Source organism: Gopherus flavomarginatus, chromosome 25, assembly GCF_025201925.1.
Source record: "Gopherus flavomarginatus isolate rGopFla2 chromosome 25, rGopFla2.mat.asm, whole genome shotgun sequence".
NCBI classification, from domain to species: domain Eukaryota; kingdom Metazoa; phylum Chordata; order Testudines; family Testudinidae; genus Gopherus; species Gopherus flavomarginatus.
Window position 1 is genome coordinate 12958686 of NC_066641.1, and position 12901 is coordinate 12971586.

Consider the following 12901-nt stretch of genomic DNA (forward strand, 5'->3'; position numbering starts at 1 on the left):
TATCGGCCGTGCACTTCCAGCCGGGCTGGTGCCCCTAGTCTGTGTGCCAGGAGCCGGGAATGGGTCAGGTGCTGAGTCCCTGCTCCGCCCGTGCCCTCTGGGGCACCTGGCCCTGGCCCTGGCAGGACCCTGGGCTCGGAGCCCGCCTGGCCGCGCCGATGGTCTAACCCCCCCGGGGCTTTGCCGAGTCTGCGGGGGGCTCGGCTCCCGCCTGCCCCGTGGCTGGGCGGCGGGCAGGCAGGGACCGTCGGTCCCAGCGCGTCTTCCCACGGGGACTCCATCTCCCAGCATGCACTGCGCCCCGGGGCCGCGCGCTGCGGCACCAGCCCTGCCGCAGGGGCTGCTGGGAGCCGTAGTCCGCCGCGCGGACCGCTGTTTCCGGGATGGATGGGGGGGTCGCGGTGGCGCTCTGGGCGCTGATTGGCAGGCGGGCAGCTCGGGCCGGGGCCTGGCTTGGCGCGGAGCCGCGCGATTGGCGGAGGCGGCGGGCGGAGGAGCCTATGGGGCGCGTGGGCGGGGCTGTTTCGGGCCGGTGGCGCGAAGTGAGCGAGAGACGGAGAGCGCGGAGGGGCCGGAGCGGGAGCCGCGGTGAGAGGGGCCGGGGCCGGGGCGCGGGGCCTGGTGGGGGGCACGGTGCCTGCTGGGGGGGGAGGCTGAGGGAGGGAGGTGGGGGGGGCGCGGTGCCTGGTGGGGGGGGAGGCTGAGGGGGGGGCGCGGTGCCTGGGGGGGGGGGGAGGCGGAGGGGGGGCGCGGTGCCTGGTGAGGGGGAAGAGGCTGAGGGGGGGAGGTGGGGGGGGTGCAGTGCCTGGGGGGGAGGGAGGCTGAGGGAGGGGCGCGGTGCCTGGTGGGGGGGAGGAGGCTGAGGGGGGGGGCGGCGCGGTGCCTGGTGGGGGGGAGGAGGCTGAGGGGGGGGGCGCGGTGCCTGGTGGGGGGGAGGAGGCTGAGGGGGGGGGGCGCGGTGCCTGGTGGGGGGGAGGAGGCTGAGGGGGGGGGGGCGCGGTGCCTGGTGGGGGGGAGGAGGCTGAGGGAGGGAGGTGGGGGGGGCGCGGTGCCTGGTGGGGGAGCCTCCCTTCTCCCTGCCTAGTATTGTGAGGGGGCCGGTGCCCCTTACAGGGGGAATACTCTGAGGCCAGCGGTTCCTCTGCCCCCCAGGTATCCGTGTGGCCGCCATGCCCAGCACCAGGTCCCAGACCCAGGCCGCTATCAAATTCCCCAGGAGGAAACAGGCCAGGACGCCCGGCGCGCCTGCTGTGGGTGGCAAAGATGCCGCATCGAACCTCACCAGCGTGACCCTCCTGCCGCTCTCTCCCCGGGAGAAGGTCCTGCCGCTGAGCCCCCGCAAACGCCTAGGTGAGGTACTGCCAGGGGACTTACCTGCCCCCCACCTCTTGCAGGGCCAGAACCCGAATGAGAGTTCAGGGTTCCTGGCTCCCAGCCCCACACTTGGAGCTTGCTGTTCCCACGGGCGTTACCAGGCTGTTCCCTACACTCCACAGACAATGGGCCTTTCTTTTCCTTTCCACCTGAAAAAAGGAGGCATCAAGATTGCTCAACGCCTGAGAATTGGGCCTTGTTTCTTGGGTAGCAAACAACTACCTGGTTAGTCACCCTCACAGTCCTCTGGGTGAGGTGGCAAGCGCCTAGGCCATGGGCCAACTCCAGTTCTCTTGGGATAGATATAGGGTGACCAGATGTCCCAATTTTATAGGGACAGTCCTGATTTTGGGGGCTTTTTCTTATATAGGCACCTAATACCACCCCACCCCCATCCCAATTTTTGACTTTTGCTATTTGGTCACCCTAGATAGATATGTTACATCTTCTCATATCCAGTATCCATGGGCTTATCAGCACTAGAAAATTTTGCCCCTTTAGCTATGCCAGTATAGTTAGAGTGGTGCAACCCTCCTAATGTGGATGCAGGTATAAGGTACCTCTACACTGGTGCAGCTGCATCCACACAGGAGCTTAGACCTGTATAACTATGTCAGTGAAATGTCACACTCCAAACTGACATAGTTATATCGGTAACAATTTTATTTCCAATTCCCCCCCAGCCCCTGCCCACAATTCCTAAGAGCCTGTCAATTGTGAACTGAGTGTAACTAAGGAAGTTCTGACTCGGATCTCTAGACAGGCTGGACCAAGGGTTCGGAGAGGTGTCCATTCCCCACTCCACTCATCACTGAAATATTCACTCTAGGACCCTAAAATTATTTTAGTGGGTGGAACAGGGAAATAGGAGTGGACCCCAGGGGTGTGGAGGTGGGACCTAGGATTGCCAGGCGTGAGGCTGTTAAAAGTCCGATCAACAGCTCAGTGGGACAAGGCAGCAGTGATGTCATCCTGCTTCTACCTGTAGGGACAGCCCGGGGGCTCTGCTTGCCACCCCTGCCCCAAGCAACAGCTCTGCAGTGCCCATTGGCTGTCCCTCCACCTAGAAATCGGAGAGTGGACATGCTGCTGCTTTCGGGAGCTGCTTGAGGTAAGCACTTCCTGGAGCCTGCACCCTGACCCCCTCCTGCACCCCCACCCCCTGCCCCATCCCTGATCCCCTTCCTGCCCTCTGAACCCCTTGGTCCCAACCTGGAGCACCCTCCTTCACCCCAAACCCCTCCTCCCCACCCCCCTGCACCCCAATCCCCTTCCTTAGACCAGAGCCTCCTCCTGCACCCCTCATCCCTGGCCATGCACCCCAGCCTGGAGCCCCCTCCTGCACCCTGAACCCCTCATTTCTGGCCTTACCCTGCATTCCAGCCCAAAGCATGTACCCCATCCCACACCCCAGCCCCCTCTCATGCACTGAACCCTTCAGTGCCACCCTCAAGTTGGAGCCCCTTCATGCACACCAAACCCCTCATCCCTGGCTGCACCCCACAGTCAGCGCCCTCACCCCCTCCCGCATCCCAAGCCACTGCCTCAGCCTGGAGCCCCCTCCCACACTCCAAACCCCTCAGCCCCAGCTTGGAGCCCATTCCTGCACCACAAATCCCTCATCTCCAGCCCCACACCAGAGCTTGCACCCCCAGTCAGAGCCCGCACCCTTCCTGAACCCCAACCCCCTGAGCCAGCCTGGTGAAAATGAGCAGATAGAGGAAGTAGGGGATGGAGTGAGTGGGGGCAGGGCCTCGGAGAAGGGGCAGAGAGTGGGGCAAGAACTTTCGGTTTTGTGCAAGTAGAAAGTTGGCAACCCTGGTGGAACCTAGGAGTTGCTGCAGGGCAAAGAGATCAGCGAAGGGGGAGAGGAAGATGGAAGGAAGGAAACAAGGCAGGAATGGTGCTGTTCCTAAAGGGGAGCAAATTGTTCCCACTAAGTGATGATGAATATGACAGGACACTGAACAAACAAGCCAAGGTGACTGAAAGCTTTGTCACCAGATAAATGCTGTTGCACTTTTGATCTGTGTCAGCCTCCCGTTGAGTCTGCTGAGGTCAGAAATGGTACGTGGTCCTCAATGGAAACCACTGCCCAGGGATTGCACTGGAAAAGTTAACCCCTGTTATCACCAGCAGGCTTCTCCTGGGCTCTGTAGGCTAAGGGACGTTCCCGCTCCCTGAGGCCAGTGTAGGATTGTTTCATTGTCTTACCCAGCCTAGTATGGAGGATCTCAAGCAACAGATGAAACTGCTCCCTGGGAGGCTGGCCCACAGCTGGATAGGTCTGTCTCAGGGAGCTTTTGCTAATATTGGGGCTAATTTCCCCTTGGCTCATTAATTGTAGTTACAACCCCTGGGGGCCATTCTAAATTTCTTGTGGGGTTGACATCCTAGCCTGACTTTCAGAGCATGCCCTGACCCTGCAATGTAAGATGGTCCCTTGTGAAGGCATCCAGATGCCACACCTTCCTCCAGCCATTTACCTCTCCATTGGCCACTGCTACTTATTGAACTTGGCGCTGCTCCCTCCTGCAGGTGATGACAACCTGTGTAACGTCCCCCAGTCAGTGCCCTGCTCCCCGACAAAGCAGAGCAAGAAGGAGAATGAGCTCCCATCTGCCTCTCCCAAGGGGCGACGCTTGTTCTCCAGTGAGCAGCCAACGACTGAGTCTCCTGGCAAGAGGAACAACTTGGTGCCGTCCCCGCTCCTCAAGCGGCAGGAGACCCCAAGAAGCTCTGAGCGCGCTCGGCTCAACAAGGAACCTGTGTGCATCCAGCTGTTCAAGCAGGAAGGTAGGTGTTGATGCAGTGTCTGGTGGAGAACAGGCCCCAGGGTGCTTCCGCATCTTTCTCTGATGTGTCTCTCTATCTGGCATAGGCACTTGTTATCAGCAGGCAAAGAGCGTTCTGCACACAGCTGTCCCTGACCGGCTTCTTGCCAGGGAGAAGGAGACTGATGCCATCAGGCGGTTCCTGAAAGAGCATGTCTGTGGGGAGAAACCTGGCAGTCTTTACATCTCCGGTGCTCCTGGCACTGGAAAAACTGCCTGTCTGAGCAGAATCCTGCAAGACTTCCAGGTATGGCTGTGGTTGGAGGTTCAGACACCTGTCTCAAATGCTCTGTTATGGGTGTCAGTGTTTCTGCTGTAGCTAAAGCAGGAACATGCCTACCTGCTGTAAGCCCAGTGTACCCCCTCTCTTTTGACAAACAAAATCTGGTCCCCCTGAAATCTTTCTTGGGTGATCTTAGGTGGGATGGATTTTCCTGGGAAGCTTGAGGCAAATCACATAGGTGGTTTGGAGTATACGGGGAAGGGAGCAAACAGTGGGGTGACTTTGCTTCTCAGGCCCCTCAAGGCTGCTGCTCTGGCTCACCACAGCTCAAACACTTTGGCCTTAATGCTTCATGTTTGGTTTAATCTGCCATCCCCCGTCAGCATTAGCACCTCTGATTACTGCAGTTTGGGCATGTTGTAGCTCCACGTGTGTGCAGAGCAATCTACGAATGCTTACTCTGGTCTCTGTCCTGTGGTGCTTAGTCTGGTTCAGGCAGTTAAATGCAGTGCGTGTGGAGGGGGAATAACGAGGTGGAGCATGTGCTTGGGGCAGAGTGGGGTTTGAGGAGGAGATGGTTGAGGGCGTTTCCTTAAGAAGAGAGGCGGATGCCATGAGAATCAGAGTAGGAGAGAGGAACCCAGAGTAAGTCTGCACTAGATACACTTCAGCTGCACCACTGTAGCATAGACTCTTCCTACAGTGATGGAAGGGCTTCTTCCATTGCTTTAGTTAATCCATGTCTCTGAGACTCGGTAGCTAGGTTGGGGGAAGAATTCTTCCCCTGCCCTAGCACTGTGTACACGAGAGCTTTGCTCGGCTTAATTATGTCACTTGGGGATGAAAAATTCATCCACGAGTGATGTAGTTAGCTTGATCTAAGGCGATGGCTATCCTGCGGAGCTTAAAGCCATGCAGCTGCAGTGCTGCTAGTGCAGATGCTCTAAGCTGACGGGGGAGAGCTCTCCTGACAACTTAGTTACTCCAGCCCTCGTGAGCGGTGGTAGCTGTTGGCAGGAGAGTCTCTTCCGTCGATACAACGCTGTCCGCACCGGTGCTTAGGTTTGTGTGACTTACATTGCTCAGGGGGTGGCTTATTCACATCCCTGAGCAACGTAACTTCTACCAACTGAAGTTCTAGTATGTGCAAAGTCTGAGTTTTCGGTGTGGACTAGGCCTGAGGCCGAGGGACATAAGGGAGAGAGAGATGGAGACACCTTGAAAGTGAGGGTGGGAGGCATGCATTTGCTGTGATTGTGCTGGGGGACTGGTGTGCTGGGAACGGGAGATGGCTGCTAGCTGGTCTCTGCTCTGGCCAGACTACCAAAGCTTGGGTCAGCTGAGCTGCCTTGTCCTTTGCTCTGATGCACTGATCTGCTTGGCTTGCCCAAGCCTTCCCCTGGTGCAGGAGGGTGAGTGGGACGGGATCTGAGCTGTGGCTTGCTGGCTCTCTAATTCTCCCCTTTCTCCCTGTGGCAGAATGAGCTCCTGGGCAGCAGAACCATTGTCCTGAACTGCATGTCCCTCAGCAGCTCCCAGGCCGTGTTCCCGGCCATAGCTGAGCAGATGGGCCAGCAGGGGCCGCCCAAGGTATCTGGGAGAGACCTGGTGAGGAAGCTGGAGAGGCAGCTGACAGCAGAGGGGACGCCCATGACGTGAGTGCAGTTCTCTGAAACTCTCCCAAAGTGGTGTGAGCCGCTCAGTGTTACAAGGCCAGAGGCTGGGCCTGCGTGATAGCTGGGTTCCCAGCCGCGAGTCCCCTTGTCATTGCAGCTGGTCGGTGCCTCTCCACACCCAGGTGCTGAGGGCTTGATTTTCCAGAGGTGCGGCGCACCGCCAGCCACAGTGGAAGTCAGGGTGGGATGTGGGTGCTTGACATCTTGGAAAAACCAGGCCATTATTTTGTTACTAAGCACAGGCTGTGTCAGGGAAGGGTTGCACCCTGCCTCTGCCATGCCCCGAGCGACAGCCAGGAAGTGCCTGGTCATTCCTCAGCAGGGGCTGGTTAGTCTCCATGCTCCCAGGGCAAAGCCTTGGTGCTGAGCTGGGCTTTCTTTCCTGTCTTTGCATAGCGTGCTGGTGCTGGATGAGATGGACCAGCTGGACAGCAAAGGACAGGACGTGCTCTACACAGTGTTTGAGTGGCCGTGGCTCATTGGCTCCAGGCTTGTCCTCATCGGTAAGTGTGTCAGTTGTGATGTGACAGTGCTTTGGCCTGGTGCTGCCGTTGAAATGCCCTGTGGCTGCAGAAGCTCTGTGTGGGAGTGGGATGGCACATATCCTTCCTCCTGCAGGAGGTGCCCTGGCGTTTTCCTCTTGGAGAAAGCTGGGGAAGATTAGACTGATTTCTGTTGCCAGAAGCCAGCTTCATAGTTACTGTAGCAAACCTATCACCTGATGGGTGCTTTAAAAACTGTCCTTGCCCAGCCCCAGGATGCATGATGAATGCAGAGCCTTGCACATGATTCTCGGACCCTGGAAGATCTCCCCACTCCCTGTTAGCCCAGGCTGCCATTCTCAATAGCCTCAATGTGCTTCGCAGGAGTGGCCAACGCCCTGGACCTCACGGACCGGATCCTGGCCAGGCTACAGGCCCGGCCCAAGTGCAAACCCCAGCTGCTAAACTTCCCACCTTACACAAAGGAGCAGATTGCCTCCATCCTGCAGGAACGGCTGAGACAGGTAAGAACCCAGGGACCAAGTCCACATGGGCTCATCCCCTTCTCTGGGAGAGAAGCTTAGACTCCTGCATTGACATAGGTCTCTGAACGAGTCCACACAGATCTGGAACCAGGAGAGCATCTTTCTGGTGCTGTCTTGAAGAAACTTTGAAGTTGTGGCTGGCTGACCTTGCTTACTAACTGCAGCATGGCACTCTTCTGCAATGCTGGCTTCTGTGAGAGACTGCTCTGCTCTGTTGCCAACCCTGCCACTTCCCACTGAGCTGGTGGCAGAAGGGACAGCTGGTGACTTTCCACAAGCAGGTCAGTCAGTGGCATAAGTTCAAGCCTAATCCAGGCACTGGCTCCTGCCCTGTTTTGGTGACCCCACTGCCTTGGCGGGGACAGCCAATTCTCAGTGGTATCCCTGGATCCTCTCAGACTCTGGGGCTGGAGGTGAGATCTTAGCCAGGCTGCAGTGTGTTACGCATTCTGTCTTCCCAACACAGGTGCAGTGGGGTGCGTGACACAATCCACATGCATCCAGCCAAATGGGCTGTTTTCTGTCTGAACTGTATTGGACCTTCTGCAGCGGAGACCTCTCCGTAACTGCCCTGTGCTCCATTTTCTCCGCAGGTGTCTGGCGATGAGGTCTTGGACAGCACTGCCATCCAGTTCTGTGCCCGGAAAGTCTCTGCAGTTTCAGGAGATGCTCGCAAGGCGCTGGACGTATGCAGGTAAACGCCGCTGCCTTGCCCTGCCGCCTCCGAAGGCAGGCTCCTTACCCTATGTCGCGTGACTTAAGGCTCCATTATGCTGCTGCTTCCCTGGCGTTGAAAGGAGGGCTTGCATCACTGCAGGAGTGCTGCCTCCTGACCATGTTAATGTCTGAGATGTTCGCAGTCCATTACCTATGGAGGGTGAGACAAGGCACTGCTGCCAGCCCTTCCCGCTGTGACTAGAGATTGGTTAATTACATTTGTATTGCAGAAGGCCCCATTAGCAGCTCTCAAGCAGGTTTCTTTATGAAGCTGAACCAGTTTTTCCTTCAGAATTTTTTCCCCCTCCCCGTTCTTCCTTTCTGGGGCTGTTTTTCTCCTCCAGTTCCATTATAGGCCGGACTTTTGTACCGTAGTGGGGACCCTTCCTTTGCTGGGGCACATCTCTTCCAGAAAGGGGTGCCAAGTAAGCCCGGGCCAAAGGACTAACCTATTCACTAGGGCTTCCGCCGTAGCTCAAGGACACTTGCCATCCTGAGCTGGGAGCATGGCAGAAGCAGGGCTGGCCCAGTAGGAGAACAGCTGAATTGGAGGGACATTGGCCACCAGTTTGGGTCCAGAACTTGGGCTGGGAGAGACTAGGAAAACTTACACTAGAAACATCTCATGATGCTGTCAAAGTCAGGCTGCTCCCCCTGCCCAGATCTGAACCTTCTGCTGCTATGCTGGCCTCCCAAACGCTGCATCATCTTGCCAGGCACGCAGTGGTTCTCTTGCTTCCCGTTGTGTGGCCCACTTGTTAAAATCAAATGATTTCCTGGGCGCCTCCTCTCCCAGCCTCCATCCGTCAGTGACCCTGCAGCAACTAGAGGATTTTGTCTCATTAGGGCCATGTTTAGAGATGAAAACGAGCTCCTGTTAATGGGCTGTGCACTGCTGTTTGCATCCCACAACTTCTGTATTCGTGCTGATTTAGCTCCTCTCCCTGGGTGCAGGGCTTATTACTTGCTGGCTGTGATACTGCCTGCCCGGGAATGCTTGGGAGGGTGGGTCCAGCCTCCTGGAGGGGGGGAGAGTTGGTGCTTCAAGTGATCACAGCTGAAGGAGAGGCATGACCCAGGCTGCAGCCAGCAGCGAGCATCCCTGCTTGGAGACAAATGGATGATGCCCTGGCGTTGTTAGGGGGCCATTCTTTAGTGGGGCAATTGGGGGTCCAGGTGTGGGATGTGCCTGGGGGATAAGGACTTGACCCGAGTGCATGCAAGCCCTTCATGTTCCAAGCTCTCTGTTTCAGTGCAGAGGGGCAAGGGTGCTGCCTTCAGGGCTAGGGTCTTTTAGGTTTTGACAAGGCCCAAAGGCTCAGTCTAAAGTAACTTGCATAAATGTGTGTCCTAGGCGAGCCATTGAGATTGTGGAGTTGGACGTGAGAAGCCAGACTGTCTTCAAACCACTGCCTGGCTGTAAGTAGCTGCCGCCAGCCTGAGTCAGGAAGCTCTGCACTCTCAGCTTTTATTTTTCTGTCAGTCTCCTCGACCTTAATTGTAGCCTTCCTTGCCAATGGCGTGTTTTGCGCATTACTGGAATGGAGGTCCCCAGGAGATTGCACAAACGCCTGGCACGCAAGGAGCTTTCCTTCCAGCTCTCTGGAAGCAAAAGCCCTGGATGTGAAGGTCACACCTGCTCTCGTCTCTAGGGCTGGCTTCAACTAGAATGAAAGCACTTAAGTGTAGGTGTGAAATAGCAGCTCGCAAAAGGGGGGGCTAGAGTGGGCGGGAGTTCAGCTTGGGATAGTGGGAGTGGAACCTTTCCAAGTGCAAGCTGTACGTACGGACAGTGCGCGGGGGATATTGGCACTGCCATGTCTCAGCCCGTGTTCCAGAGGACTTCAGCCCGTCCCCTTGGATTGTTGGCTGCCGTATGCAGGATGTGCTGTTCTTAGGGGTGGCTAAAACATCCCCCACTCTTGGGTCCTCATCAATTTGGCGACTATATCTATAGAATAAGATTCTCTCTCCCTCTGCTGGTGCTTCAGACTATAGTAAGATGAAGTTTGCTTTAAAAATCTGCTTTTCTTTGCACCATTTTAGGCCACTGGCATTTTGCCCTGCCGTGTCCTAACAGCAAAACTAGATGGATCAGTTTCACTTCCTGGTTCCCACGCGCTGGCCCAGGGCTGCAGGATTTGGGTTCCCAGTGCGATGGGGGAGGAAGGGATAGTTACATCCCACTCAAACCCATGGCTTCTGACAACTCAAACTTCACTGGGCTGCCTTTCGCCCGTAGCCAATACACTGTGTATTCTGCCCTGCCCTGTTTCCTGTCCCAGTGTTGTATTGCTTCTATATTGATCAAACCCCAACTTCTCTGACTCACATTGTCTGGCCTACAGGTAAATCGCCCACTACCTCCGCCTCGGTCTCCCCAGTTCCTAGGAGAGTTGGGCTCCCGCACATATCCCGGGTGATCTCGGATGTGTATGGTGACAGGATGGCCCTGGGAAGCAATGGAGCCAGTGACTCCTTCCCCTTGCAGCAGAAGATCCTGGTCTGCTCCCTGCTGCTCCTAGCCAGGCAGCTGAAAGCCAAGGAGGTGACGCTGGGGAAGGTGAGTCAGGCCATTGGGTTGTTCGGCTAGATGAGCCTGCAGCAGAAGCTGAGCTCTTTGCCTCGGGCTCCAACAGCCATAAGTTGGGGACTGTGAATCCCTGGGAAGGACAGTCACACCGGGCACGTGACGTGGACCAGTCTTGTTTGATCTCTGGCAACTCCCCAGGCAGGTGCTGAGCGATGTTGACGCACTCTGGAGGGGGAATTGGGTCTAGCCACACACCTGGAGATGGTCAGCCCGGGAGCGGGGAGGGGGAGGGGGATGGAGGCTGGCATCCGTGCGTCTCCCTCCCCTGCGTTCAGTGGCTGTGGGTAATGACCAGTCCCTCCCTCCCTCTCCCAGCTGCATGAAGCCTACAGCAGAGTCTGCCGGCGGCAGCAGATGGCAGCCATAGCCCAGTCCGAATGCCTCTCCCTCGCCACCCTCTTGGAATCCAGGGGCATCCTGGCACTGAAGAAAGCCAAGGAGGCCAGGCTCACAAAGGTACCCCCCAAACCATGCTGCCTTCTGCCCAGAGACAGGCTCCAAAGGGAGCTGCTGCTGAAGTGGGGGTGGCTGCAACACACGGGCCTGGCAGGCAAGGGGAGGAAAGCACTGGCAAATGCAGGGTTAGCTGGGGAGCCAGCAGGGTTGAGGAAAACCCTGAGGAGGGCGTGGGTAGCAGGGGGGAGCTGCCCTGACCTGACAGTCAGGCTCCAGGCCTAGGAGGGCTCCCAGACCAGTGACTCTGTTGTGGGGATATTTGAACTCCTGGAGGATCTGGCTCTGGCTGCTCTCGGAGGCAGGCTGCAGATGGAAGGCACCAGTGCTTGGCTCTGGTGGTGGACTAGCTGGGCCAGCGTGAGCCGCAGGATTGCAGGCTATTGGTCTGCTGCACGGGGCAGTTCCTGTCGGTGCTGCTGCTACTATGGACCCTGTAACATCAGGTGAGAGTTTGAGTAGCCTGGGCTGGGCTTATTGGCTACCATGGATGCTGGGCAGGTCTGTGTAGTAAGGAGCCTTGTCTGTCCTTCAGGTTTCCCTGAAGATAGAGGAGAGGGACGTGGAACATGCCCTCAAGGACAGCGTCTTGGTTGGAAACATCTTGGCGGGGGAGCAGCTCTAGGCTCCTCTACCTTGATGCCTCTTTTCAAAGGGCTGTGGCTCTCTCCGGGTCTTAGACACATAACTGCCTGGGCTCCGTTGTCCGCAGTAACAACCTTCGCTGAAGGTCACGCTGAGCCATGGCAGTGGAGTGTTTAAAGGGATGAATTTGATCTGCCTTCATCTCACGACATCTCGTTATAAAGCTCTCTTGTTTGTTTTAAACTGTATCCTTGTTTTTAAATCTGCTGCCAGCTGAGGTGGACAATGCCCTGAGTCTGAGACAAAGCCAAAGTGACCCTCCTTGTGTTGGATTTTGAGCAGTTTGTGAATGGCCCTATCCTGAGCCTCTTGCAGGGCTCCCTTTCCCTCTTGGCTTCAGAATGTTTGCAGGCCGTCCTGACATCCTTTCCCCGCAACCTGCACGTACGCCATCATGTTGCCTTCTTAGAACAGCTGGAGATCAAAGGGATGGTGCTCAGGCAGCAAGAGTCTGTTTGGAGAAACGAAACCATTAGCAGCGCGAGAGGCTGCAGGAGGAAATGAGATGGCAGGCACTGCGCTCCCAACCCAGGCTCCTTTGAAGTCTAGTTATTTCCGCGTAGCAGATGTCGCTCTTAGCGAGGCGTAATGTCTGGGGGGCTCGATCGGGGCTTAGGCTGAAGCCCTGAGGGCCGTGTATCTCACTGCTCAAGCTGGGGATACATGTATTCTGGCTTGTTTATGACATTAGGAAGAGTCACGTTAGGCCTCTTTCAAAAGATCTGGGTTGTTCTCCCCTTTCCCGTGCGCTAGAACCCAACGGAACATCTGGCCTGTGACACCACCCTGCTCTGCACGTCGGAGGTTCCTAAGCTCAGCACTGGGTTTTAATTTGATTCTACTCTCCCGCCCCCCATCCCTACTTCACCCATTGTGATGTAGTCGCCCTTGGAGCAAGCTGTCTCCAGCAGGGGGCATCCTTGTAGCACAGTGAGTCGTGCGTCTGTCGCCTGGAACGAGTTTGTGAAGTTTGAGGAAGCTGCATTGCATGTGTGGGGATTCTGGGCAACCCCTTCTCCCATCTATTTTTAAATTAAAAAGTAACCCTGCTGGGTTGAAAATGACTTACTGTCTGATCAAAGTGTCATCTGTTTGTAATGAGCCTCTTGGGAGAGCGTAGACCAGACTAATGTGTGTGCCAACGCAGTGAACGTTTGGCACCTGTTATGTCCTTCCCTAACCTCTCTGTCCCCTACATCTCCCAGGTTCGCGCTGCGCTTGGGTGGGCTCACTCCTGTAGCAGGTGTGTTCTGAAAGGCAGGTGCAAGGACATAACTCCACTGCGAGACAGGCCCAGTGGTATTTACGGGTTGGGAAACGCAAAGCCCCGGTCTCTCACTGATGTGTGGCAGTCTCTGA

At 56.7% G+C, this 12901-nt stretch overlaps 1 protein-coding gene across 1 annotated transcript; it reads left to right on the forward strand.

Moving 5' to 3' along the window:
- The first annotated feature begins 500 nt into the window (after window positions 1-500).
- On the forward strand, window positions 501-12326 carry CDC6 (cell division cycle 6). Its single transcript, XM_050934779.1, has 12 exons — window positions 501-588; window positions 1153-1350; window positions 3913-4170; window positions 4256-4455; window positions 5911-6086; window positions 6504-6610; window positions 6974-7113; window positions 7728-7828; window positions 9206-9270; window positions 10200-10414; window positions 10760-10900; window positions 11433-12326. The coding sequence occupies exons 1-12, from the start codon at window positions 501-503 to the stop codon at window positions 11520-11522; spliced, it is 1779 nt and encodes a 592-aa protein (XP_050790736.1). The 3' UTR covers window positions 11523-12326.
- The last annotated feature ends 575 nt before the right edge of the window (window positions 12327-12901 follow it).